Below are 27,873 nucleotides of genomic sequence, written 5' to 3'. Positions count from 1 at the left end.
TCCCTTCAACTGTGGTGTGGCTTCAGTTCTGATTTATAAATGATATGTTCAGTCTCCAGACCTTTGGGCCGCAAGCATCTTCTCTTCAGACAAGTTTCATTTGCTTTCTGATTTTTATGCAGTTCACTTGGACTGTCATTGCAGTCTGTCTTCCTGGTCCTGGATGTGTTTTCTTCTGGCTGAAACTTTGTCCTGATGAATGAATAAAATGTGAAGCCTTGTAAATGAAACATTTGAAGAATTTTTTTTTTTTTTGACTTTATAGTTTATACACAGGCGAATTCAGATTGGTTTGGTTTTATTACGGTTGGATTCAGTTTTTATTAATAAAAAAATTTATTTTATATAAAAAAAAAATTGGTTTTTTTACATGGTTGGATTCAATTTTTCAGTTTAAAAAAAAATCATAACTATCTAAGTTTTATACTTATAATGCCTATGACACCGAACGTAATCAGAGAAAATAATCAGAGCGGCGCGTGCGGTGGTGGAGGCGAGCCGAGAGTGGGTGATATTCCAGGTGGTGAACCACGGGAACCCGTCAGAGCTCGTACGGCGCCTGCAGGAGGTCGGAAAGGATCTCTCCGAGCTCACGGCGGAGGAGAAGGCGGCCATCGTGGAGTTAATATCTAATCGTTTCTTCGACTACAAACAAAGTTAAGTATAAAAGCTAGAAGATTAAAAATGAGGAGGACGAAGAAACCTGAGATGGATCATGGATTGAAAGATTTGACCAATTCTACTACTCGTGTGATCACTCTTTCATAAATATGTTCATTGGGACTTCACTTGATCATTGGCATTGTCCAAAAAAAGTCTCCTAGACATATATGTACATAGACAAAATCTAAGATTCCATGTTGATGCAGAGATGGGCAATGGTCAACACCCAAAAAAACAGGAGCAGCTAGGGTTCTGGTCTATCCCTCTGTACCCAAACCAACATCTTGATTAATCAACATCGATTACTTCCTCTGTCAGGCTGCTGCTGCTTACACATTGTCTGCTTGCGCCGCCTGAAGAAGATGAAGAGCTTCTCTTAACCTCGACAACATCTTCAATGATCCTTGGCGTTTGTCTTATTAACCTTTCTTGCTCTGCAGGTTTCTCGAGCAGGTCTCTCTGCTCTAGATACTCGAGCAGCGTACAAAGACAAAGTTAAGGTTTTGCAGTGAATATCCGATCTATTTCCTTAATCAGAGGTAGTGGAAGAAGTATGATGATAATGACAATGGAGAATGCAGCTGAATATGCTAGATGGTAAGATAATTGTTGCTTTGCATGATAAGAATAACAAAATCGAAAAGGATATTCGGCCCTCCATCCTTTCTCGTTCGCATGGTTAATGCAGTTCCGTAGAATGACAAGCTGCCTTGCAATCCACTGATCCAAGTATCCATGCATATACACAGTAAGCAGAAGCATCAGTATATATATATATATATATGTGTGTGTGTGTGTATAGATGCTTTCAGGCTATACTCACATGTCTTGTAACGTCCTCGTGCAGAACCTTAGCCTTCTCTTCCATCTCCAACTGTCAGGAAAACAATGACAGCATAAGAGTTCTATAGGAGTTGCAACCGGGGGTGTAAGTTGCTTAGGTTTGAACAATTTTATACTTCCAGAGATCCCATCATGTTAATACAGTCACTACAGTTGGACTAAACAAGGTATCTCGGAAACAGTCTTTCGATAACCTTTCGCTTCAAATCATTAGCTAACATTAGTAAGGTACTTACCACAGTTGGTTGTCTCAAATGGCCATTCATAACCTTTTGCTTCAAATCTTCAATATCTTCCTGAAGAGAAACCACTTGAAAGTTTCAGGAAGCAACAGAAGAAAATATTCTGGTACAGAAGGAAATTTTGATCAGATAAAACAAGAAAACGCTCCACAAAGTTACAGAGATGGAAAACACAATTTATATTAGTAAAATGATTGGGGGGTACATTAAAGTTCATGCAGCAAATTTGTGTCATATATTTCTACAAGTTCAGAACAGCGCATAAGTAAGAGGATGAGAGGAAATGTAACCAAACACAAGATTAAGAACATAAACCTTAAGTATATTTCTCACCTCAGTTATGTCAGAATCATCCAGCTTAGAAATGCAAACATGACTTGACACACCAGAAACATGAAGAAGTACACCTCTGCTCGGGTCATCAGCAGTTGAATTCCTTTTAAGGCCTGTGGCAAAGGAAACGGAGCAGGAGGAACACGTTACACTTTAACAAGAGAAAATTTGCAGTACCATTATACCATCAATGAAACTAGAAGGAGATAAACAGGAAAGACCTACTTTCTAAGGAAAATACTTAAACTTAAAAGCTATTGGACCATTGGTCGAGGTTACCTGTAACCGGCAACAACTGGTAATAATTCCTATGGATACATTCTCGAGGATCATTCTTCACTTTCACAAAACTTCCCACCACTTTTTCCTCAAAGCTCTCATTCTTCTTCGATAGCTCTTCGACTAAGCTCTTCCTCAGATAAACAAGTTTAATATTGTCTGCATTAATTGACGCAAGCCCACTTGACCGGACTTCGGTTTTGGCTTCCTTTTCGCTGGCTTTCTCATCTGACTTCTCATGCTTCTTACATGGCACCAACACATTTTCACGTTTCTCACTGGAACAATCTTCTTCCAAACATATGATGTCGTCTTCTAATAGTTCAAAGTTCTCTTCAAAGCGAGTTTTCAGAAGATTATGAATACTCTTCATTCGCACTGACTTTCTCCTGAAGATGGGATGCAGCTTTTCATCGCAATGAACTTTCTTCTTTTTATCGTCAAGCAGGTTCTTATCGAAGATGTATCCGCGGATAATTGAAACCACATCAGAATGTTCCAGTTTTTCACCAGTATCCTTCCCTATGGATTTTAGGAAATCGACAAGGGGCTTTGTTCCCCTTCTGCTAAAATTCATTCTCTTCTTTTTGTGTGTTGGTCTGTAATCTTCTGCGTCCTCATTCTCACTATCAGACGGTGAAAATTTGGGATCTTCTTTGTACTTTCGTTTGCCTCTCTTTTTTCGGGGATTTGCAGAGCGCACATCTTCGACAGTTAAACCTTCACGGCCTTTTATTATGTCCCAATACTCAAGAAACAGACACTCAAATGTATCCGGATCTTTTAAGTCTATCTGCAAAAACGAAAGAAAATGGTATACAGAGTGTTGTAAATTATTGATGTCTTGACAAGGCAGGATATGTGCAATTAAAAAAATATATAAAACTTATCAAGGCATGCCCAAATGGCTACAAGAATCTAAGAAAGTTTGGGGAATAGGTTGGGCAAAGAAGAAAGGAAGAATTATTGAGATAAATGTAAAAAATAACACACAGAAAAATAGAATATAAAGACACAATGACACATACATGCTATGATAGTTTATGGAGATAAAAACATACCCCAGCAGGAGCATATTCCCGAATTTCTTCTAGAGTCAAGACTTCTCCCATGCATTCGTTACATAACCCTTTATCCCCTTTAATACATGAGAACTCGGAAATAGCAACACAGCCTCTACATAGAGCATGTGGACAGCAGAAACACCGTAGCTTTGAGGCCTTCCCACACAGGTAGCAACTGTGCCAATCTGGAAATGGGGTTTCACCATTCGCAAACCAAGAATAAGGATAAGAACCCAAAAAAATACAGCCTTCTTACAGCAAAAGGTATGGCATACAACTGTATGCCCCTTTAATGACACCATATCTGATAACTGCATTTAACAGCCCTTAGAATTTAACAAAATAGAGAGATTAGTTTTTGGAATTTGATGATCCAATGACAGATACTTTCCATCTCAGTGAAAATACATCAGAAACATGAGAGCTTACTACAGATGAAGCCGTCCCCGCTCTCTGTGACTGATTTACCCTTTGCAATGCAATCATCATCACGGTGATAAACTTTCGTGCACTTCCTGAAATCGACATACTCAAAACTTTACAAGATTGCAGTTCAAGTAAAGCATGAATGCAGAGTTCAATACACGTAATGACAGGCAAAAAAAAACACGGCAGGAGAAGAGAATCTTTCCTCGGACTATTCCTCAGAAAGCCTTGAAAATGGGTATAGATACTTATTTTATCAAATATAAGTATGCTCAAAAAACGTAAAAACCCTTAAGAGGGCTCGTCAGCAAACCCTAAACCCATGCAAAAATCTCCTATGTCACAAGCTCATACACTGATAAACAAAAAAAAAGGGCTCTTCCAATGATTGACGCTTCGCGTTTCTTCTTACTGAATTTCGCGTGTTACGATCTCTCTAGCGAAGAACGATCAGCGCTACACTACAATGTACCATGGAATCCATAAAATTTCTGCACTTTACACATAGAAAGAGAGAGAGAGAGAGAGAGAGAGCTCACGGGTATTCACAGATGATTAGGTCACCGCCATCTTTGCAGACGAAGCACCAGTCCTCGCACTCCTCCTCCACTGTCTCCGTCGGCATCTCCGACGTCTCTCTCTCTCTCTCTCTCTCTCTCTCTCTGCAACTCACAGAGTGAAAAGGAGGAGCAAATAAAGGAGAAACCTTCCGGCGGAATGAAATTTCGAATTTATTTGGGGGAAAATAGTAATAGTAAATATCGGAAGCGAAGAAGACAAGGGCAAAAACGTCACTATGTTTCTCACCACCCGAGATACGGATTTTGTGTGAGTTTCTGTTTTTACCCTTCACTGAAATCTCGACACGTCAGCAACACGATCATCTATAAAAGGATATTTTTGTAATTTACGTAAAGACCAAGATAGATACGCTCGGTTTGGTCCGTCGAAACGCTGCTGGATTTTGGCGGTTGCGGTTGGAATTTGGCGGCTATAATAATCTTTCTTCAAATAAGGATCGTCATATATAAATAATATTATAAATAGGACTTAATATATAATTTTATAATACCGTACCGTACATAATTTATTAGTCATCTTTTTTCATGTTTCTATTATATATTTCTTAAAACCAGCGCAAAAAATGATCGTTTTATTTTTATAAAATTGAATCATTTAAAATTATAATAATTTCATATAAAACAAAAACGGGAACGAGAAGGTGAATAATTTATTTTGGAGTTTTTTCCTATCAGCAAAAAAGTGAATAATCCATGTTATATATACATATATGATTATAAATTTATAAATTGTGAAAATAATAACAACAAGATATGAGTATGGAGAATCAAAATAATATTCGGAGTGAAGTAAAAAGGTGAGGATTGGCATTTTTCGGTGGAAGATCTTTGGCGAGAGACAGAAGTGGCTCTCAACGACAACATCAAGAAGAACATGTTCTTATATTGTTCCTTCCACCATTATATATTATTCTTGTGTGCTTCTTCATCACTCTATGCTTTTCTTTTCACTCTTTTTTTTTTCCAAAAAACGATTTGATCTCTTCACTTTCTTTTCATCGTATTCATGGGTTTATGTTTTACGATATAAAAGTTTCAAACTTTGGATAATTTTTTTAAAAAAAAAAAATCCAAAATTTAGCACTTTATTAGTTTCGATCACTTAAATATATATTAAATATTATGTAAGTTTGATAGTTCAACTACTTTTTTCTAAACATGATTCGAATTTCTATTTATTATTATGAGAGATGTAATCGGATCAAAAATTCGTTAGATTTTGAATTATAATATATATATTAAATATTATTGTTATTTAATATACGGATGTTGGCAACTTGGATTTTCTTTTTTTTACTTGTTAAAATGTTATATTAGTATCTAAAAAACATCAACATTTTAAAATGTTCATATATTTTGTTAGTTGAAAAAATAAAATGTTTTACTAAGAAAAATTTAATGCTATTTACCCCCACTCAAATTGTCCATTTCATGTGTTCCATTATTTTCTTATAAATTTGGATTTTCTTTGCCCATTCTCCCTTTCATACCCATTATTATTTTTTTTTTCTTTTGAGATATTTACACAAAGATTAGGTTCTTTTACAGTATTTAATCCGTGTAAATAAAGAAAATAAGACACATAAAATAATTTGCAAAAAAAAAACTTCTTTTTTAAAAAAAGATGAGACCAACTATGTCCTGTTGTATTCTCATGATCCAAAACAGTAAAAATTCCAACTTTAAAAACCAAGACTTTCCCCCTCAATAAACAAAAGGAACCTTCACCCACACATGCTTTTGCCTCCCCCTCCTACTAAGCATCTCTTTGCATTATCACTCCATTTTATTTGCATTCACAAAGAGAAAGGGAAAAAAAAAGCCATCTTTCCAAAAAGAAGAGAAATCAAATCTTTTATTATTGTTCATTCACATAATCCCCTCCCTTTCTTTGGTCATTTTCGCTAAGGGGAAAAAAAGAACCAAGAAATTGGAAAGACCACCATTAACAAAATCATAAAATTCACATATACACACACTCGGTGGTGGGATTCTCTTTCTCTCAAAGCAGAGAGAGAGAGAGAGAGAGAGAGAGAGAGAATGCCTTTTGTGGGTCCAATGTGGCACTAACTCAGGAGTTGTCTTCTTTGGATGATCTTCATTATTGCTGCTGTTATTGCCTTCATTTACTCTTCAAATCCCTCCATTTTTTTCTCCATCCCCTGTTTTGTGTTTTGTCTTCCTCTGTTTTCTCCACCGGTCATGGCTAAGACAGGTGATTAATCCTCTCTGTTCTTGTTTTTTATTTTCCCTTTTAAATGTCTGTTTTTTTTTTTGTTGGGTTTCTTGTTTTTGTTTTGTCTGGTGAGATGATTACATCCAATAGTCAAACGTTGTACTCTGTTTTCAGTTCCAGAACAGGAGCAAACATAGGAAAAGTTGGACTAGTTTTTTTTTTTATATGGGAAGCTCGAGCTCCATGGCCTTCGCATGGCCGCTTCTGATGAAAAAGCTCATTGAATCAACTTGATCGTCATCGTTTTCAGTACTGAAAAAGAAAAAAAAAACACTTTTGGCACGTGAGTTTATTTATGCAGCTAAGAATTCTTCTGTATTTTCAAAGATTTAGGAGATTGTTCCAGATGGAATCGTCGTCATCATCGCTTGCTCGTAAGCTGGTTCATTGTGTTTTCTTGCGTGAGAATCACTTCTCCATCAACGCAACCAGATGTGGAAGGTATATATATATACATACATACACATATATCCATATCAATGCTTTGTTTCATCTTCATGGACACGATCATTAACGTTATCAATATCCGTCAATGGCGAAAAAAACATCATAGGCGGAGCTCTGCTGGAGCTTAGAGACGCACTTAACGATTCAGACAACCGCTTGAAGTGGACACGCGATTTCGTAAGCCCTTGCTATAGTTGGTCTCATGTCACTTGCAGAAACCAGAGTGTTGTTGCTCTGTAAGTCTTTTTTTGTTTTTCTTGAACTTGTTCTTATCTGACATATCAGTTTCACATTTTCATGGCGTATTGTCACACAGCTTTTGATGTATGTGTGTATGTATATACAGGAGTCTTGCTTCTAATGGATTTACGGGAACCCTTTCACCAGCCATCACTAAGCTCAAGTTCTTGGTTACGTTGTAAGTTATCAGAACTTGTTTGGACAAGAAAGATTCAGACAACATCGTTCTTCTTCACCATTCTTTGGGTTCTGATTCATGCAGAGAATTGCAGAACAACAGCTTGTCCGGTTCCTTACCAGATTACATCGGAGAAATGGTGAATCTACAGACTTTGAACCTATCGATGAACAAAATCATCGGCTCGATACCCGCGAGCTGGGGACAGCTCTCTAATCTGAAGCACTTGTAAGCAGACATGAAATCTCTCTGTTTCTCTCTCGTCTGCTCCTTTGCTGCACCAAATGCTGAACTATTTCAGATCCAAACTTCTGTATTTGCATATCTGCAGAGATCTGTCCTCCAATAATCTAAGTGGAAGCATCCCAGTTCGGTTTTTTCAGATCCCGACATTCAAGTAATCTTCTTCTTCGTCCATATATACATATATAGGCCTTTTCTGTATTGTTCTTCGTATGTCTGACATTCTGTGCTTACAGTTTCTCAGGGACTCGTCTCATATGCGGGAATAGCTTGAATCAGCCTTGTGTTTCGGGTTCTCGTCTTCCAGGTTGTTCTTTCTCCTTAAGGCAATGATACCGTCCTCTGTTTCTCGCCATAACTAAAACACTTCCTTTAACTCTGTCTTAATCTGCAGTCTCGTCCTCCAAATCAAAACTAAGAGCCATTACCTTCACTGCAAGTTGTGTTGCTTTCGTAGTTCTGTTTCTTGGAGCCATCTTTATGTACCATCACCACCGTCTCCGCAGAATCAAACACGACGTTTTCGTGGATGTTGCTGGTAAAAAAAAAAAATCTTCTTACACCAGTATGGTGAACTCAGATTCTTGTAATGAAATCGATCTGTCGAAAGGATTTGTTGTTTTCAACTTTTTCGGGGCATTCTTGAAATGCACAGGTGAAGATGACAGGAAGATTTCCTTTGGACAGCTGAAGAGGTTTTCGTTGCGGGAAATCCAACTCGCGACAGATAGTTTCAGCGAAAGCAACTTAATCGGGCAAGGAGGTTTCGGAAAAGTTTACAGAGGCGTGCTTCCGGACAAGACGAAAGTCGCGGTGAAACGCCTCGCCGATTATTTCAGTCCCGGGGGAGAGGCCGCGTTCCAGAGGGAGATCCAGCTCATTAGCGTCGCTGTTCACAAGAATCTTCTTCGGCTCATCGGCTTCTGCACAACCTTCTCCGAGAGAATCCTAGTCTATCCGTACATGGAGAATCTGAGTGTCGCCTACCGCCTTAGAGGTATCTACCCGAAACCGTTTCCTGCAAACTTCATAAGATCACCATGAGTATTTTCCCGAGTCGCCAAATCTTTTAAGACACCGGAATTTGCAGATCTGAAGCCGGGAGAGAAAGGATTGGACTGGCCGACGAGGAAACGAGTGGCATTCGGTTCAGCCTCTTCAAATCCCTCCATTTTTTTCTCCATCCCCTGTTTTGTGTTTTGTCTTCCTCTGTTTTCTCCACCGGTCATGGCTAAGACAGGTGATTAATCCTCTCTGTTCTTGTTTTTTATTTTCCCTTTTAAATGTCTGTTTCTGAAGGCAGCAAATATCCTTCTGGATGATAACTTTGAACCGGTCCTCGGAGATTTCGGTCTGGCTAAGCTTGTGGACACATCAAAAACTCATGTGACCACCCAAATCCGTGGCACAATGGGTCACATTGCCCCGGAATATCTCTGCACCGGAAAATCTTCGGAAAAGACAGATGTCTTCGGTTACGGTATAACCCTTCTCGAGCTCGTGACTGGTCAACGAGCAATCGATTTTTCCCGTCTCGAAGAAGAGGAAAACGTTCTTCTGCTCGATCATGTAAGACCCTTCTCCTTATTCTCACCGGAATCTAGTTGAATACCTGAACTGGTCTGAAATCTGGGATTTGAATAAACAGATAAAGAAGTTACTGAGAGAAGAAAGAATCCGAGACATAGTAGATGGAAACCTGACCTCATATGAGCAAAAGGAAGTGGAAACCATCGTTCAGGTGGCACTGCTATGCACACAGAGCTCGCCCGAAGAACGACCGACGATGTCCGAGGTTGTCAAGATGCTTCAGGGGATCGGCGGTCTGGCCGAGAGATGGGCAGAGTGGGAACAGCTCGAAGAAGTCAGAAACCGAGAATCGTTGTCGCTCCCATCTCTGCCTGCGGCTTGGGCTGAAGATTCCACCCTCGATCAAGAAGCTATTCAGTTATCAAGAGCTAGATGAAGATTTCTGACACAATACAATCTCAGTAGATTTTTTTTTTTTTTTTTGCATTCCAGACAAAACTAGTAGTAAGATGTCTGGACTAGTTAAGTAACAAGCTTCTAACTGTAATAGAAACAAGAAAGAGGAGTCAGTATTGTGCATATATGAACATGTATGCATGAAAAACCCCACCGCCTGTATAATAGACGATAGTATATATATACATATATATACTTGTTGTATAATACAGAATACCGTGGATATGGACGAAAAATTTCTTCCAGGATCAACCAGAAACGAGTGATGCTTGTTTTACTGCAGAATACATGTTACAAAGCACAGCAAAGATAAAAACATTATGTAATATCATCGGTTCAATGCTCTGTTTCCAATATGTTCATTACTTCTTGTTCAATGCTCTGTTTTCTACTTTCCCTGGGCAGCTAAAAACCAGAGCATAGATCCAACACTGTAATATCATCGATTGAAACACCAAAAGACAAGCTTTCAGATCAATGGCACAAGAATATCCATTGTGATAAGAATCCGACAACACACTTTGTATGTCTCCGTTATTCAGGAAAAAAAAATGGAGCAACTTTCCCGGTAGTACAGAGGATACAGTTCAGCGACTACGTCTCTGCCCTCACATTGGCGCTAAAAACCAGAAACAAACGTGCAACGGAAACTTGAACTTTCCCGTCAGCACCACCACCAAAAGCGTTGGATTTTTTTCGTTATTGTCACAAAAAGACAGAAGAAATAAGCAAGAAAGAATGCTTAAGCTGCCGATTCCCTGGCAATCTTCTCTGCCTTGGCAACCACCTCGTCGATGCCTCCAACCATATAGAATGATTGTTCAGATAGATCATCATACAATCCATCAAGCACCCCCTGCAATGAATCACACATATCATTTGCCCACATATTCAATTTCAATGCACATAATCTATGATTCAGACAAAAACTACAATGCATTATCCATTCATGAGCAAATGAAGAGTAAAACCATAGCACACCATCACTTTTGAGTAAAGAACAGAGATCGTAGATGAAAGATACGAACCTGGAAACTCTTGATGTTTTCCTTCAGGTCCACATACTTTCCTGGGGCGCCCGTGAAGACCTCGGCCACATGGAAAGGCTGACTCAAGAACCTCTGGATCTTACGGGCACGTGCAACGGTCAGCTTATCGTCTTCACTGAGCTCATCCATACCCAAAATGGCAATAATATCTTGCAAGTTCTTATAGTTCTGTAGCACTTTCTGCACACCACGAGCTGTGTTGTAGTGGTCCTCTCCCAAGATGTGGGGTGAGAGCATACGGGAGGTTGAGTCCAGAGGATCCACAGCAGGATAGATACCAAGCTCAGAGATCTTTACAAGGACAACAAAAAAACGTGTGAGATTTTACCTTCACTATCAAGACAATGCATCGGATTGTTGCATACGATGCATCAGACAGAAACAAGTTCCCACCTGTCTGGATAACACTGTCGTGGCATCCAAGTGAGCAAAAGTTGTGGCAGGAGCAGGATCTGTCAGATCGTCAGCAGGGACATAGATGGCTTGGACAGAGGTGATAGAACCCTTCTTGGTGGTTGTGATACGCTCCTGAAGGGCACCAAGATCGGAAGCCAGAGTTGGCTGGTAACCGACAGCAGAGGGGATACGCCCGAGCAGAGCAGACACTTCAGAGTTGGCCTACACAAGGAGAGCGAACACGTTCAATAAGTTTACAATCTCGGTCAAATGACAAATAGATGTTGAGGGGAAGAAAACAAAGAGTGATACCTGGGTGAAACGGAAAATGTTATCAATGAAAAGCAACACATCTTGGCCCTCAGCATCACGGAAGTACTCAGCAACAGTCAAACCAGTAAGTCCGACACGGGCACGAGCACCCGGTGGCTCATTCATTTGTCCGAACACGAGAGCACATTTACTCTCAGACTGGTAGATGGGGAAGGAAAATTTAAAAAAAAAAAACGAAAAGAGTCAGTCACATGCAAATTCTAAACAAAATAAAGGATATGGCAAACCAAATAGTTGCAAGATAATCAAAGGAAACCTGTTTGTCCCCTAGCTTGATGACACCACTCTCAATCATTTCTCTGTACAAGTCATTACCCTCACGGGTACGTTCACCCACACCAGCAAACACAGAGAACCCTCCTGGTGATCAGAAGAAGAAAATGCAGACATAAATCATAAAGTCAGATTCTTTTACCAGAAGATTATTAAAAACAAATGGAGATTGCCACATTTGAGCTTATAGACATACCGTGAGCTTTGGCAACATTGTTAATCAGTTCCATAATAAGCACGGTCTTGCCGACGCCAGCACCACCGAAAAGACCAATCTTTCCTCCTCTTTGGTAAGGAGCAAGGAGATCGACAACCTTAATACCAGTGGCAAGGATCTCTTGCCCAGTGGAGAGCTCAACCAAAGCAGGAGCTTCTCTGTGAATGGGCAAGTGATGGTCTGTCTCTGTCGGAGCATTCAAAAGGTAACACTTTTGGTCATGAAACATTTTCCAGAGAATGACAAATTGATTTTGGAGGATTATGGTAAAAGATCTTACTGATTTCTCCCCTCTCGTCAATGGGTTCTCCGAGAACGTTCATGATACGTCCGAGGGTAGCCCTTCCGACAGGGATCTGGACAGAAAGAACAAAACCCAGATCATCAACACAGAATAGTGTACATTATACATCAAGGATGATGATCGGAAAGAACAGAAACCAGCAGATCAGCGTTGACTCTTAGATCCCAGATCAAAGATATAGGGCTTACCGTGATGGGAGCACCGGTGTTAAGAACGCGGCGACCTCGGACGAGACCCTCGGTACCGTCCATGGCAATGGTCCGAACGACATTTTGACCCAAGTGATGAGAGACCTCAAGCACGAGCCTTGTCGGGTGATCAAGCACTTCGAGAGCGGTCATGATCGGAGGCAAACCCTCCTGGTTCTCGAACCTCACATCACAGATGGCACCGATAACTTGACAGACCTGCCCGATCGCTCCTTTTCCACTGTAATCAAAGGTTTTCTTCTGGGCATCGTCCTTCGCAGGAGTCGAAGGAGCCGCCGCAGCAGGAGCCGCGGAGGTCGCGTACTCGGAGACGCGCCCGAGGAGATGCCCACATGGAACGGCACCACGAGCGAGTGTAGGAGATGAAAGCCTAGAGAGGGAAGGGGAATTAGGGGTGGATCTGCGGGAAGAGGAACGAAGAAGCGAAGAGATAACTCTTCGAGACGCCATGAGTGAGAGAGAGCGGCTAGGGCTGGTAATGAGATCCAAGAGAGCGCATGTAATGTAGAATTGAGAAACTTCACACGTTCTTCGTCTCCGATATATTGTTGGGCTTTTCTTTTGGGCCTCTTCCTTTTTGAGCCCATTAATTATTTGAAATGTAAAACTGCATATGTAATTGATCACTAATTAATAATTAATAATCACTAATAAGATGGCTTAAGGTGAATAGTTTGGTTAACAACCAACTAATTAAATCGATTTTATCCAGATAATATATAAGCGTAATTAGTTCGAATTCGATATAAAATCCAAGCATGATTTTAAAAAAAATGAAATTCAAAACAAATAAAAATTAATTGAAAAATATATATTTTAATCAATAACGTCAAATCCGAAATGAAATAGAATCCGAATTAAACCTAACTGAATTTAATACATGAATTAAAACGAATGATTATATATATTTTCTAAATTCAAATAATTGAATTTGAATATTTGGAACGAAAACCGAAATGCCATAATAGGGGTTAAATTTTTAATTTGTTTTTTTTTTTAACTAATTGGAATTAACTTAGTTATTTATAAATAAAAGGAACAAGAAAAGGCCCAGAATAAGAGCCCAAAGTTTATGGAGCCCAACCAACAACTTCGGAACAGGTGGAGCATTTGTGAATATCAGTCTCTGACTGAGTTCACAATTCTCACGAACCCTAAGCCCCTTCTCTCTCTCTCTCTCTCACTCTCTCCCATGGCGACTCGAAGAGTCCTATCGTCGCTTCTTCGATCGTCTTCTCGCAGATCTGCCCCCAATTCAGCCTCATTCGGTAGGCTTTCATCGCCTGCACTCGCTCGTCGCGCAGCTCCATGTGGGCACCTCCTCAGGCGTGTCTCCGAGTACGCGACCTCCTCGGCCCCAGCTGGAGCGGCTTCTTCGGCTCCGGCGAAGGATGAAGCCCAGAAGAAGACCTTTGATTACAGTGGAAAGGGTGCGATCGGTCAAGTGTGTCAGGTCATCGGTGCCATCTGTGATGTGAGGTTCGAGAACCAGGAGGGTTTGCCTCCGATCATGACTGCTCTCGAAGTGCTTGATCACCCGACAAGGCTTGTGCTTGAGGTCTCTCATCACTTGGGTCAAAATGTCGTCAGGACCATTGCCATGGATGGTACTGAGGGTCTCGTCCGAGGTCGCCGCGTTCTTAACACCGGTGCTCCCATCACGGTAAGACCTATATCTTTGATCTGGGATCTAAGATTCAACGCTGATCTGCTGGCTTCTGTTCTTTCCGATCATCATCCTTGATGTATAATGTACACTATTCTGTGTTGATGATCTGGGTTTTGTTCTTTCTGTCCAGATCCCTGTCGGAAGGGCTACCCTCGGACGTATCATGAACGTTCTCGGAGAACCCATTGACGAGAGAGGAGAAATCAGTAAGATCGTTTACCATAATCCTCCAAAATCAATTTGTCATTCTCTGGACAAATGTTTCATGACCAAAAGTGTTACCTTTTGAATGCTCCGACAGAGACCGACCATCACTTGCCCATTCACAGAGAAGCTCCTGCTTTGGTTGAGCTCTCCACTGGGCAAGAGATCCTTGCCACTGGTATTAAGGTTGTCGATCTCCTTGCTCCTTACCAAAGAGGAGGAAAGATTGGTCTTTTCGGTGGTGCTGGCGTCGGCAAGACCGTGCTTATTATGGAACTGATTAACAATGTTGCCAAAGCTCACGGTTTGTTTAAGCTCGAATGTGTCAAACTTCATTTGTTTTTCAAACTATTTCCTGGAAAAGAATCTGAATTTATGTCCGCATCTTCTTCTTCTGATCACCAGGAGGGTTCTCTGTGTTTGCTGGTGTGGGTGAACGTACCCGTGAGGGTAATGACTTGTACAGAGAAATGATTGAGAGTGGTGTCATCAAGCTAGGGGACAAACAGGTTTCCTTTGATTATCTTGCAACTACATGGTTTGCCATATCCTTATTTTGTTTTGAATTTACATGTGACTGACTGTTTTCGTTTTTTTTTTTTAAAATTTTCCTTCCCCATCTACCAGTCTGAGAGTAAATGTGCTCTCGTGTTCGGACAAATGAATGAGCCCCCGGGTGCTCGTGCTCGTGTTGGGCTTACTGGTTTGACCGTTGCTGAGTACTTCCGTGATGCTGAGGGCCAAGATGTGTTGCTTTTCATTGATAACATTTTCCGTTTCACCCAGGTATAATTTCTTGTTGTCTCACATGGCAACACCTTTCTTCCAGTACTTGGGCAGTAACTAAATGGAATGAACCTGTCTGCTCTCCTTGTGTAGGCCAACTCTGAAGTGTCAGCACTGCTCGGTCGTATCCCCTCTGCTGTCGGTTACCAGCCAACTCTGGCTTCTGATCTTGGTGCCCTCCAGGAGCGTATCACAACCACCAAGAAGGGTTCTATCACCTCTGTCCAAGCCATCTATGTCCCTGCTGACGATCTGACAGATCCTGCTCCTGCCACAACTTTCGCTCACTTGGATGCCACGACAGTGTTATCCAGACAGGTGGGAACTTGTTTCTGTCTGATGCATCGTATGCAACAATCCGATGCATTTTCCTGATAGTGAAGCTAACATCTCACACTTCATTTTTGTTGTCTTTGTAAAAGATCTCTGAGCTTGGTATCTATCCTGCTGTGGATCCTCTGGACTCAACCTCCCGTATGCTCTCGCCCCACATCTTGGGAGAGGACCACTACAACACCGCTCGTGGTGTGCAGAAAGTGCTCCAGAACTACAAGAACTTGCAAGATATTATTGCCATTTTGGGTATGGATGAGCTTAGTGAAGACGATAAACTGACTGTTGCACGTGCCCGTAAGATCCAGAGGTTCTTGAGTCAGCCTTTCCATGTGGCCGAGGTCTTCACGGGCGCCCCAGGAAAGTACGTGGACCTGAAGGAAAACATCAAGAGTTTCCAGGTTAGTATCTTTCATCTGCACTCTCTGTCCTTGATTCAAAAGTGATGGTTTGCTGTGGTTTTACTTTTCATTTGCTCATAATGGATAATGCTTTGTAGTTTTTGTCTGAATCATAGATTATGTGCATTGAATTTGAATATGTGGGCAAATGATATATGTGATTCATTGCAGGGGGTGCTTGATGGATTGTATGATGATCTATCTGAACAATCATTCTATATGGTTGGAGGCATCGACGAGGTGGTTGCCAAGGCAGAGAAGATTGCCAGGGAATCGGCAGCTTAGGCAGTCTTTCTTGCTTATTTCTTCTGTCTTTTTGTGACAATAACGAAAAAAAAACCAACGCTTTTGGTGGTGGTGCTGACGGGAAAGTGACAAGTTTCCGTTATACATTTGTTTCTGGTTTTTAGCGCCAATGTGAGGGCAGAGACTTAGTCGCGGAACTGTATCCTCTGTACTGCCGGGGTAGTTGCTCCATTTTTTTCTCTGAATAAGGGAGACATTCAAAATTCTGTTGTCGGATTCTTGTCACAATGGATATTCTTGTGCCATTGATCTGAAAGTTTAAGCCTTTTTCCGCATGGATTCAACGTTTGGTGTTCCAAACCATGATATTACATCATGTTGGATCTTTGCTCTGTTTTAAGCTGGATAAGTAGAAAACAGAGCATTGAACAAGAGAACTGAACATATTGGAAACATGTATTCTGCTGTAAAACACGCACGCGGCACTCATTTCAGACAGAATTCTTCAGACCGAATCCACAGCGAAACTCAACTGTTCAGGGACATGTAAGAGAACCACTTTTTGTTTCACCAAGTGCTAGTTAGCTTTTGCTAAGAAAGTGGCCTTGGTGGCAGGATTCAGGTGCTCTGTCCTCAGCTCTACCGACTTCTACAAAGTTTGAGCTTTTTTATTTTTATCGGAAGACGTAGCATCCTTCGCATCCATCAGTTTCATCTCAATCATAAATGATCGAACTTGCCATGGAAATTCTTTTCTCAGAAGGAGAAGAACCCATCTCCCATCTTCTCAACTCGCTCCATAGGACATATCGAGAGTGAAGGTGATCAAAATGTTGACCAGGGGCTTCAGACGATTTCGGATTCCTCGGTTGAATCCGGGTCAGAACAATCCCATTTCGAGTGTTCGTCACTGGAATCCGAATTCGGGTTCGATGGGCTTTGGGTGGAGAAGATGGTTGTCGAGCGAGAGTGGGAAACGGTTCGCGGCGATGTGGGGAAGCGGAGACTTCGGGAGATTAGGGCTGAGAAACTTGGAATCTCGGTGGCGACCCGCCGTCTGCTCCGCCTTGTCTGAACATAGCATCTCAGCCCTGGCTTGCGGCGGAGCTCACACCCTATTCCTCACCGGTGAATTTTTCCCTCCTGAAAAGTGTTTTTTTTTTTATATATATTTTGGAATTCTGAATCTTTGATGTCCGAAATCGCTTACGGTAGTGGAAGAATGGTGCTTGCTTTTGTCTTTGGCCGCAGCTTGTAGATAGACTCATTGGTCTGTAAATTAGGCCATTTTGGTTCTGATCGTTTCGGCTTTAGCCGCAAATGATCAGACCAATTAGTGTGTCTGGTCGTGGGCTTCTGTGATATTCATGATGTCCTGACAAAGCCCTTTGGGGTTCATGTTTTCATCAATCTGAAAATATTTTCTTTCTTCTTTTTGGGGTGGGAAAAGGCTGAGTCTTTTCTCTGATAGACGAATTTTTTGTTCTTGGCTTTGTTTACTTCTTCTTTAAGTTGGTTATGGATTGTCGAGGATGTCGGCAGTATTTGAGTTGTAACTTACCATAGCTTCTTACTTATGTGACAGAAACTGGGAGGGTCTTTGCAACAGGTCTTAATGATTGTGGTCAACTTGGTGTATCAGGTGTTAAAGCTTATACTATGGTATGGTAACTACTGATATCATAAGCCTAGGATTTCTTTTTTTGGTTATCCCAAATGGCTGATGGTTCAAGCTGAAATGGAAAACGGATGAAGAAGCCATTTGAAACTAAACCAGCAAATCAGCAGTGAAGGATTGGGATAGTATGTGCCTATTGTAGTATAATTTATTGCTTAAAGGAATGCCCCCTGCACTCTTGTCCCTATTTTACTTGTAGTCGACACCTTTCAGGCCAAAAGACGATAGGGTTGCGGGCTTTTCTTTTCGGTTCTTTATCTCGTTTTTTGATGTATCATTTTGTTTCAGATGGTCTGGTGTTGATTTATCATTTTCCATGTATTGTTGCTTGCATAAAAATGTTGCAGGAGCCTCTTGAAGTTCTTGGATTAAAGGATGTTCTGTACGTCTCAGCTGGTTATAGTCACTCTGCTGCTATCACAGGTACTTCAATTACGTCTGATCTGGCATATAAACAACGGTACTCGTTGACATTAGCATGTCCTGAATCTGAAACAACGCCCTTCTGTTTTCAAAACTAGGCCAAATGAAACCGTGTCCGACTTACCCTGGGGTCTGTTACATAGATTAGTCAATGGTAAGACTTTTGATCCTTATAGTTGACTTTAGGCCGACCTTCTTCTCTCATCTGGGTTCAGGGAGCATCTTCAATGGCAGAGCTACCTCCTCATCTTGTTTCATATCATAACAGTGCATTCTCTTTGGGTGAAATTTGCTCATATCGATGATTGCATAATTAAAACTGGTTGTATTTTGTACGAAATAGCAGAGTTCTCCATGTATATATACATATATATGTGTGTGCACAGATTCATGTGCATTGACAAATGCTTTCTTGATATTTTCTCAGTTATTTTATTTATTCATTCTCTTTGTTTGCAGTGGATGGAGAGCTCTATATGTGGGGAAAGAACTCAAGTGGACAGCTTGGATTGGGAAAAAGTAACTGTCATTTCCTTCACTTAAAACAAGTTCTTCTATGTTACATGCCAAAAAAGGCTTGCTAATACATTTACCTTTCTGTGCATTTCTGATATAGAAGCGGCGAAAGTGGTTCACAGTCCTGTCAAAGTGGAGTCTTTGAATGGAATCACCATCAAATCTGTGGCGTTGGGTTCAGAGCATTCAGTCGCAGTTACTGGTCGGGATCCGAGATTCTTTTAGTATTACCGAAGCTAATTCTTCTTTCTCTTTTCAATGTATGGATAAAGCTTAGTAGTATCGCTTTCTGTGGACAGATGGTGGTGAAATTCTGAGTTGGGGAGGAGGAGGCTCCGGAAGACTTGGTCATGGTCATGAGTCCACCCTTCTCGGTATCTTGAGAAGTTCAAGGTTGGGTTTTTTTGGCTAATTGCCTGCAAAATCTTTTCTTTTTACCTGCATAAATTTCTCTTCCTAAATGGTCCACTGTATCTATCAAGATTTCTTCGTATTTTTCTTATCCTGATTTATAAAGTATGCCCCAACTTGCAGTGAATTCACTCCAAGACTTATCAAGAAACTTGAGGGAGTCAAGGTTAATCTTTAGCCAAAAGAAATTCTAGTTATTAAGTGGTGGCTTTTATCTTTTCTCTTTGAATTCTTTGCTGATGTTTGTCCGTTTTATTTTTCGAACAATAGGTTGAAAACGTTGCTGCTGGTTTGCTGCATTCAGCCTGCACCGATGGTATCGGTTTGCTGATGATTACGGTTTAACGGGCCAATATTCCAACTTTTCTGAGAGTTTTGGTTCTCGGTGATAATGCAGAAAATGGATCTGCATTCATATTTGGAGAGAGAGCCATCAATAAGCTGGTAAAGAAATTTATTTGCCATAGTTACATGATTTCCATCAAAGGTTTTTTTTCTTTCCCCAAAGTTAGTTCATCTAAAAGTTCCAGGGATTTGGTGGAGCAAACAATGCTACAACCCCTTCCATTATCAGTGAAGTGCCTTATGCAGTAGAAATTTCATGTGGCGGCTATCATACATGTGTCGTGACAAGTAATTTTTTTTTTTACTTCTGTAATATTTCTTCTGTGAGTTTGTATAGTTTCTCATCTCTTAAAAGTTTATATATGCATATACATATACATATATATATATGTATATCTTGCTTCTGGTTTGTCATTTCCTTTCAAGTCCCAGTATGTATGGATCCATTTATACGTAGTAAGCTTTTCCATGGTGTTTCTATTATTGTTCTCGCAGGAGGTGGAGAACTATACACATGGGGTTCAAATGAAAACGGCTGCCTCGGGACAGAGTGCGTGTTTCGAATATCTAAGTTCGGAAACCACGGGAAATAGCCTTATTACGATTATCCGTGTCCTTTTTCAGATCTAGGGATGCCTCTCATTCACCCGTGAGAGTCGAAGGTCCTTTCTTGAAGTCTTCTGTTTCCAAGGTTTGGATTGTATATCTATACATGCCATTTGTGAAAGTAGTTCCGTTTCATCAGTTAATCCATTTGCTCGTCTTATTGAAATTGTTCCCAAGAATGGGATTCTCCCGATCTTTAGATGAAAAGTTACCTTCGGGTTTGTCTTGTGAAGGCACATTTTACGGGTTTTTTAACTTTACGGACCTTGTTCTGTCCAGCTATTTCTGGTAGCATCTCTAAATCAAAACACCGTTTTTTTGTATGTACGTGTATTTCTCGTATATTCCGTTTATTTAGCCCGCGTTTCGCCTTGATCTTGTTCGTAGGTGGTAATGTCTTCACCTGGGGATGGGGAGGTTCCCATGGCACTTTCTCCATCGAGGGACATTCTTCTGGGGGACAGTTGGTTCGTTTCCGCCTCTCTCCCCGATGCTAAACCGCCTCAATCACGCTAAATTCATCGATTCAATACGGTATAGTATGCTTATCTGAATGTATGTATGTAGGGTCATGGTGATGATGTAGACTACTCGACTCCAGTTATGGTAAACCTCGGAGACGATGTAAGAGCGACACAAGTATCGTGTGGGTTCAATCATACCGGGGCAGTTCTTGAATACGTCTGAGAAGTCGTGTCTATGCCGAAACTCGCAATCATAGAGAAGAAAAGAAATATGCTTTCCGCATCCCGGGTAACGTTTAGTTTCTTCATTCTTTCCATAACCTTGTAGTCGAGCATGTTCATCAAGAATCGGCATTTGATGCCTGGGTTTTCTTTATTAAGCTTGTTAGATATTGTAATGCTTTGTAGAATAAAGTACAGTTCCCATGTACATAGGAACACAGAGCAAGTGCCTTTTACTAATGGTAGATTATCATTTGAGATCTCAGGGCTCTTTCTGTCTACAGTATTATGTATTATACAACAAGAATGTGTGTGTGTATATATATATATACTGTCGTCTATTATACAGGCGGTGGGGGGTTTTGATGCATACATGTTCACATATATATGCAAAATACTGTACTCCTCTTCCCTGTTTCTATTACAGTTTTTTTTTTTTTTGTGTAACCGATATCCTAGACCAAAAACCAGACTAATCCTAGGGCTCTTTCTCTCCCCTGGGACTGAAATAATTGGCGAGGCGTTTCACGGCGACTTTCGTCTTGTCCGGAAGCACGCCTCTGTAAACTTTTCCGAAACCTCCTTGCCTGATCAAGTCACTTTCGCTGAAACTATCAGTCGCGAGTTGGATATCCCGCAATGAAAACCTCTTCAGCTGTCCGAAAGAAATCTTCACCTACGCATTTCAAGAATGTCCGGAAAAAGTTCTTTTTTTTATAACTGAGTATCCTGGGTCGAAATTCAGACTAATCTCGCGGGGCCGGAAACTATCCATATGATTTGAATTATACGTTCCGTCTCTAACTTGAGGCTTGAATTCGGGATGATACATACGCTTTGTGTCCCCGTTTCACCAGTTGAACTATCCAAGTTGGATGAATGTCCGGAAAAAGTTAGGAGCAACAAATCCTTTGTGTAGGTCGATTTCATTACAAGAATCTGAGATCACCATACTGGTTGGTTGGTGTAAGAAGGTTGTTTTTACCAGCAGCATCCTCGAAAACGTCGTGTTTGGTTCTGCGGAGACGGTGGAGATGGCAATGACTCTTAGTTTTGATTTGCAAAGACGAGAACCACAGAAGAATTCTTAGCTGCATAAATTAACCCGCATGCCAAAAAGTGGGTTTTTTTCAGAACTTTCCAATTAATATTTATGTTCAAGAAATTTTTATTTCATTTTATTCAGTTTGAATTTGATTTTTTTTTCAGATTTAAAAAAAAAATCTTTCGGTTTTTAGATTCGTATTCGATTCGATTACATTGATGTATTATTTGGTTCAGATCGGTTCGATAATAATTAGGTTATTAACCAAATTTCCTATCCTTTACATAAACTTCATGTTTACACTTCAAATATTAAATGGGCTGTGTAGAAATGGAGCAAAGAGGAGGAGGCCCAAAATCAAAGCCCAATAACATAACGAAGAACGTGTCAAGTTTCTCAACTCTACATTACATTATATGCGCTCCCTTGGATCTCATCACTAGCCCTAGTGCTCTCTGTCTCTCTCACTCATGGCGTCTCGAAGAGTTATCTCTTCGCTTCTTCGTTCCTCTTCCCGCAGATCCGCCCCTAATTCCCCTTCCCTCTCTAGGCTTTCATCTCCTACACTCGCTCGTCGTGCCGCTCCATGTGGGCATCTCCTCGGGCGCGTCTCCGAGTACGCGACCTCCTCGGCTCCTGCTGCGGCGCCTCCTTCGACTCCAGCGAAGGATGATGCCCAGAAGAAGACCTTTGATTACAGTGGAAAGGGTGCGATCGGTCAAGTGTGTCAGGTCATCGGTGCCATCTGTGATGTGAGGTTCGAGAACCAGGAGGGTTTGCCTCCGATCATGACTGCTCTCGAAGTGCTTGATCACCCGACGAGGCTCGTGCTTGAGGTCTCTCATCACTTGGGTCAAAATGTCGTTAGGACCATTGCCATGGACGGTACCGAGGGTCTCGTCCGAGGTCGCCGCGTCCTCAACACCGGTGCCCCCATCACGGTATGCCCTCTCTTTTTTATCTGGGATATAGGAGTCAACGCTGATCTGTTTGCTTCTGATCTCCGCGATCCTTATCCTTAGATGTGAAATGTCCAATATTCAGTGTTGATGATCTGGGCTGTGTTCTTTCTGTCCAGATCCCTGTCGGAAGGGCTACCCTCGGACGTATCATGAACGTTCTCGGAGAACCCATTGACGAGAGAGGAGAAATCAGTAAGATCTTTTACCATAACCCTCCAAAATCAGTTTGTCATTCTCTGGACAAATGTTTCATGACAAAAAGTGTTGCCTTTTGAATGCTCCGACAGAGACCGATCATCACTTGCCCATTCATAGAGAAGCTCCTGCTTTGGTTGAGCTCTCCACTGGGCAAGAGATCCTTGCCACTGGTATTAAGGTTGTCGATCTCCTTGCTCCTTACCAAAGAGGAGGAAAGATTGGTCTTTTCGGTGGTGCTGGCGTCGGCAAGACCGTGCTTATTATGGAACTGATTAACAATGTTGCCAAAGCTCACGGTTTGTTTAAGCTCGAATGTGTCAAAACTTCATTTGTTTTTCAAACTATTTCCTGGAAAAGAATCTGAATTTATGTCCGCGTCTTCTTCTTCTGATCACCAGGAGGGTTCTCTGTGTTTGCTGGTGTGGGTGAACGTACCCGTGAGGGTAATGACTTGTACAGAGAAATGATTGAGAGTGGTGTCATCAAGCTAGGGGACAAACAGGTTTCCTTTGATTATCTTGCAACTATTTGGTTTGCCATATCCTTATTTTGTTTTGAATTTACACGTGACTGACTCTTTTCGTTTTTTTTTTTAAATTTTCCTTCCCCATCTACCAGTCTGAGAGTAAATGTGCTCTCGTGTTCGGACAAATGAATGAGCCCCCGGGTGCTCGTGCTCGTGTTGGGCTTACTGGTTTGACTGTTGCTGAGTACTTCCGTGATGCTGAGGGCCAAGATGTGTTGCTTTTCATTGATAACATTTTCCGTTTCACCCAGGTATCACTCTTTGTTTTCTTCCTCCCAACATCTATGTGTCATTTGACCGAGATTGTAATCGTGTTCTCTCTCCTTGTGTAGGCCAACTCTGAAGTGTCTGCTCTGCTCGGGCGTATCCCCTCTGCTGTCGGTTACCAGCCAACTCTGGCTTCCGATCTTGGTGCCCTTCAGGAGCGTATCACAACCACCAAGAAGGGTTCTATCACCTCTGTCCAAGCCATCTATGTCCCTGCTGACGATCTGACAGATCCTGCCCCTGCCACAACTTTTGCTCACTTGGATGCCACGACCGTGTTATCCAGACAGGTGGGAACTTGTTTCTGTCTGATGCATCGTATGCAACAATCCGATGCATTGTCCTGATAGTGAAGCTAACATCTCACCCCTCCTTTTGGTTGTCCTTGTAAAAGATTTCTGAGCTTGGTATCTATCCTGCTGTGGATCCTCTGGACTCAACCTCCCGTATGCTCTCGCCCCACATCTTGGGAGAGGACCACTACAACACCGCCCGTGGTGTGCAGAAAGTGCTACAGAACTACAAGAACTTGCAAGATATTATTGCCATTTTGGGTATGGATGAGCTCAGTGAAGACGATAAGCTGACCGTTGCACGTGCCCGTAAGATCCAGAGGTTCTTGAGTCAGCCTTTCCATGTGGCCGAGGTCTTCACGGGCGCCCCAGGAAAGTACGTGGACCTGAAGGAAAACATCAAGAGTTTCCAGGTTGGTATCTTTCATCTGCACTCTCTGTTCTTTACTCAAAAGTTGATGGTTTGCTATGGTTTTACTCTTCATATGCTCATGAATGGATAATGCATTGTAGTTTTTGTCTGAATCGTAGATTATGTGCATTGAAACTGAATATGTGATTCATTGCAGGGGGTGCTTGATGGATTGTATGATGATCTATCTGAACAATCATTCTATATGGTTGGAGGCATCGACGAGGTGGTTGCCAAGGCAGAGAAGATCGCCAGGGAATCCGCAGCTTAGGCCGATCCTTTCATCTCTCGCTTAAACAGAGCTTCTTGATGGGTCGGATGCGTTGTGGAATGTGTTTAAGTTCCGAACTCATCGGGTTTCATTATGGTGAAGACATAGTTGTTCATTCACTCGGAGGGCAAGTCCCTTTTGAGTTTTTTTTTTTTTTTTTTTTTTTTTTTTGCTTTTGTAAAGGGGGAGACAGAGAAACAATTGTTTTCTAAAGGGATTTCTTTACTCAAATAAAAAAAAGTACAGCTCTTTTTTTTTATTTATGAAATATCCATCCTCAATTTAAATAATGACTTTTTTTTTTCTTCCAGATTTTCATTTTGTGGCCTTTGATATTATTCATTGCTACGAAATATCAATCCATATTGGTATTTAAAAATTTTAATTGATATGAAGAAATGCCGAAATTATTGGATAATAGTTTTCTTGTACAGAGAAATTAAATTATTAAAGTTTTCATTTACATAAAGTACCCGCAAACTTTAAAAACTCTAAATTTTCACCCCAAACGTTACTGTATTCACAGTCTGACCCCTAAAATCAACGAAAACTCGGTTGATTTTTGCATCCGATCGATTCATTACAGCTAGAATTGCGAAATAAAGGTAATAAAAAGAGAAATCGGGGTGAAAGATTCAAACTTTTTGTTCTTGAGAGCGATGTGGAAAGGTGGGAGACACGTGATGGGTAAGTTTTTGCAAATAAAAGTCTCGTCAATGCGAAGTGATCTAACATGCAATTGGAAACCATTTTCTGGGTTTTAGAGCTCTCTCTTCTCTCGTCTCTCTGTTCTTGAAACCACACAGAGAGAGATTGCGACAACTGATTGATTTTTTTTTTGGGTGAAAAGCTGTTCCATGCACAGAGAGAGAGAGAGAGAGAGAGAGAGAGAGGATGTGAATTGTGATGTGAAAGAAAGAAGACGAAACTCTCTGAATTTCTTGAAGACCAAACATTGCATCCTTGTATCCGCAGAACTTCTATTTCATGGACCCTCCAAAGAAAAATAAGTGATACATGCATGCATACATACATACATACATATATACATACGTGTATGTATATATGTTTGTGCAAAGAACCCAAGAAAACTCCATTCATAGACTAAGATACCTTTGTTCTTTGACTCCCGAAAGCTCTCCACTATCTTTTTAGTTTAGGCATTCTATATGAAACTCGCGTTTTCTGAGCGTACGTAAGTACGAAGAACATGAAGCCATGGGCTTTGATTACAACAACACCAACAATACCATCATCATCATCGTCATCATCATCAAAAAACAAACAAAGACGAATAGACCAACACTGAGCTCACACGTGCGGAACATTAAAGATGTGAAGCAAGAACAAGAACAGTAACAGTGATGATAAAGATGATGATGATGTCGGAAATTAAAGGGCGAGAATTCGGTTGGGGGGAATGAAGCCTGGTCCGAGAGTCATTTAGGGTTTTCATCTTTTCAAATGGTGTAATTGTCTCTCGAGCCAGACAACATTCCTCTCAACGTTAAGCCCCCGCTTCTCTCAAGAAAGAAGAAGAAGGAGAAGAAAGACAAAACTTTCCAAAGCTGTGTAAGGGGAAAGCATGACAGGCACATGCCCATGTTTCTTCTACATATATAGAGGCCGGGGTGGGTGAGCCCATTTTCTTGTTTTTAAAATTAATACAGAATCTAAATTTTAATATAGTTTTATCTTTTTATTTTATTAGCTTTGGTTGTCTTTATTTAGGGTTTAATTAGGGTTTACCTGAAATAGCATTTACAGGGAAACTCCACAAACTTGTATTTCCTTTTGCTTCCTCCCCCCCCTTGGTCTTTATCTCTTATTTAATTTCCTTCATTTCCGAGGTCAACAACCCTCTACTCTTCTAGCTATACACATGTACACATATATATACACACATGTATATGTGTAACACCATATATGAACTGATGGTCAAATGGGGAATTTTACTGAAATGACCCACTTGGGTCGCACCTATTTCATGTGTACACCAGAAAAAACATAACATTTTTTTTGTTGAAAAGACGAAATTACCCTTAATGAATACGCGATTTTTATCCGTTCGAAAACAATTTCGTTATTACGACTTCGTAATTAATTCTAAATATAGTTACAATTGATTCTAAAAAAGGTGGCAAAAAAATCATGTGTCTTATTTTAGTTGTATATCAGTTATATGTTAGTTGTAATAAGGTCGCAAAAAATAAAACGAAAAGGATATTTTGGACTTTTCCAACCGAAAAGTCGGTTAAAATTGAAAAAAAAAAATTCAGTGGTGTACACTGAAATTGTTGCGACCCAAGTGAGTTATTTGAGTAATATTCCCGGTCAAATGCTTAATGGTCCTACGTCTTTATTACAAGTATATACGTTAATTTTGATGAGAAATAATTAATATTAATTACACATTGTTTAATACTTCATAATCTTCCTCGCGTTATATTCCTACGTACGGATGTACACAACATTAACTCACTACACAAGGAAGTATTATAGCTTATTATATATGTGTATGTATATATATATATCTCCTTTCATTATTACCTTATTATTTCTTGCTCCCACAGTCCACGACAGCTGCTAACGTAATTTTATTTTATTTTTATCGTTTCTAACATATGAAATATATATATATATATATATATATTACATTCGTATGAGTGAAATAAAACTATGTACATACTCATGGGAGGAATAGGTTTTCTATATTTATATTGTTTTATTACGTATATATACACACTTTACCCGTTACCTAAATATATATAATGTATATCAACACACACACACACATATTATATATATACATATACACACAAAATGTGTGTATATGTGCGTGTGATGGACACTTAATTAATATGAAAAGGACGAAACACTCGATTTGGGTTCGCATCGGTTCATGCCACATTTTCCTCTATAACATCAGTTTCCTCTCCCAGAAATTGCTTTAATATCCCTTTCCAAATTACCACATTTAAGATAATTGTATGATCACCTATGAAATTATATGAAATAATCGCATGACACTACCAAAGTTTGTGTGGTAATCC

The 27,873-nt window shown here is 40.6% G+C and overlaps 7 protein-coding genes across 8 annotated transcripts in view; 5 read left to right on the top strand and 2 right to left on the bottom strand.

The window, feature by feature from the left end:
- The window catches only part of LOC104800311 (alcohol dehydrogenase B), a 3,222-nt gene extending 2,932 nt beyond the window's left edge, over window positions 1-290 (top strand). The window contains exon 9 of the mRNA XM_010523114.1: window positions 1-290. The gene's annotated coding sequence lies outside the window, so the exon portion shown is untranslated.
- Window positions 291-716: 426 nt separating this feature from the next.
- Window positions 717-4,582, bottom strand: LOC104800303 (uncharacterized protein At5g08430). Its single transcript, XM_010523102.1, has 9 exons — window positions 4,390-4,582; window positions 3,854-3,939; window positions 3,422-3,609; window positions 2,361-3,153; window positions 2,082-2,194; window positions 1,743-1,802; window positions 1,487-1,537; window positions 1,313-1,383; window positions 717-1,144 (listed from the first exon to the last, which is right to left on the bottom strand). The coding sequence occupies exons 1-9, from the start codon at window positions 4,473-4,475 to the stop codon at window positions 952-954; spliced, it is 1,641 nt and encodes a 546-aa protein (XP_010521404.1). The 5' UTR covers window positions 4,476-4,582; the 3' UTR covers window positions 717-951.
- A 1,802-nt stretch (window positions 4,583-6,384) lies between these two features.
- Window positions 6,385-9,965, top strand: LOC104800299 (probable LRR receptor-like serine/threonine-protein kinase At5g63710). The gene is made up of 12 exons (XM_010523099.2): window positions 6,385-6,646; window positions 6,995-7,108; window positions 7,221-7,350; window positions 7,461-7,532; window positions 7,617-7,760; window positions 7,864-7,929; window positions 8,012-8,082; window positions 8,170-8,313; window positions 8,431-8,772; window positions 8,866-8,956; window positions 9,065-9,344; window positions 9,424-9,965. The coding sequence occupies exons 1-12, from the start codon at window positions 6,523-6,525 to the stop codon at window positions 9,739-9,741; spliced, it is 1,896 nt and encodes a 631-aa protein (XP_010521401.1). The 5' UTR covers window positions 6,385-6,522; the 3' UTR covers window positions 9,742-9,965.
- Window positions 9,966-10,237: 272 nt separating this feature from the next.
- Window positions 10,238-13,040, bottom strand: LOC104800291 (ATP synthase subunit beta-3, mitochondrial-like). The gene is made up of 8 exons (XM_010523085.2): window positions 12,522-13,040; window positions 12,310-12,385; window positions 12,009-12,215; window positions 11,796-11,899; window positions 11,519-11,677; window positions 11,204-11,428; window positions 10,790-11,101; window positions 10,238-10,617 (listed from the first exon to the last, which is right to left on the bottom strand). The coding sequence occupies exons 1-8, from the start codon at window positions 12,990-12,992 to the stop codon at window positions 10,504-10,506; spliced, it is 1,668 nt and encodes a 555-aa protein (XP_010521387.1). The 5' UTR covers window positions 12,993-13,040; the 3' UTR covers window positions 10,238-10,503.
- A 640-nt stretch (window positions 13,041-13,680) lies between these two features.
- On the top strand, window positions 13,681-16,447 carry LOC104800267 (ATP synthase subunit beta-2, mitochondrial-like). The gene is made up of 8 exons (XM_010523059.2): window positions 13,681-14,205; window positions 14,342-14,417; window positions 14,513-14,719; window positions 14,821-14,924; window positions 15,043-15,201; window positions 15,295-15,519; window positions 15,624-15,935; window positions 16,107-16,447. The coding sequence occupies exons 1-8, from the start codon at window positions 13,735-13,737 to the stop codon at window positions 16,218-16,220; spliced, it is 1,668 nt and encodes a 555-aa protein (XP_010521361.1). The 5' UTR covers window positions 13,681-13,734; the 3' UTR covers window positions 16,221-16,447.
- Window positions 16,448-16,569: 122 nt separating this feature from the next.
- On the top strand, window positions 16,570-21,111 carry LOC104800276 (ultraviolet-B receptor UVR8). 2 transcript variants are annotated; one of them, XM_010523073.1, is made up of 14 exons: window positions 16,570-17,309; window positions 17,767-17,843; window positions 18,207-18,282; window positions 18,742-18,801; window positions 18,899-19,000; window positions 19,098-19,191; window positions 19,333-19,375; window positions 19,480-19,525; window positions 19,607-19,653; window positions 19,740-19,842; window positions 20,050-20,104; window positions 20,179-20,245; window positions 20,548-20,627; window positions 20,728-21,111. In XM_010523073.1, the coding sequence occupies exons 1-14, from the start codon at window positions 17,012-17,014 to the stop codon at window positions 20,744-20,746; spliced, it is 1,167 nt and encodes a 388-aa protein (XP_010521375.1). In that variant the 5' UTR covers window positions 16,570-17,011; the 3' UTR covers window positions 20,747-21,111. The 2 variants fall into 2 exon arrangements, with proteins under 2 accessions (XP_010521375.1, XP_010521369.1); XM_010523067.1 differs by having other exon boundaries at window positions 19,734-19,842.
- Window positions 21,112-22,326: 1,215 nt separating this feature from the next.
- On the top strand, window positions 22,327-25,004 carry LOC104800260 (ATP synthase subunit beta-2, mitochondrial). Its single transcript, XM_010523047.2, has 8 exons — window positions 22,327-22,832; window positions 22,970-23,045; window positions 23,141-23,347; window positions 23,450-23,553; window positions 23,670-23,828; window positions 23,910-24,134; window positions 24,239-24,550; window positions 24,707-25,004. The coding sequence occupies exons 1-8, from the start codon at window positions 22,362-22,364 to the stop codon at window positions 24,818-24,820; spliced, it is 1,668 nt and encodes a 555-aa protein (XP_010521349.1). The 5' UTR covers window positions 22,327-22,361; the 3' UTR covers window positions 24,821-25,004.
- Window positions 25,005-27,873: the final 2,869 nt, after the last annotated feature.

Source organism: Tarenaya hassleriana, unplaced genomic scaffold, assembly GCF_000463585.1.
Source record: "Tarenaya hassleriana unplaced genomic scaffold, ASM46358v1 Cleome10, whole genome shotgun sequence".
NCBI lineage: Eukaryota > Viridiplantae > Streptophyta > Magnoliopsida > Brassicales > Cleomaceae > Tarenaya > Tarenaya hassleriana.
The sequence above is the reverse complement of the archived record's forward strand: the minus strand, read 5'-3'. Positions and strand labels throughout refer to the sequence as shown.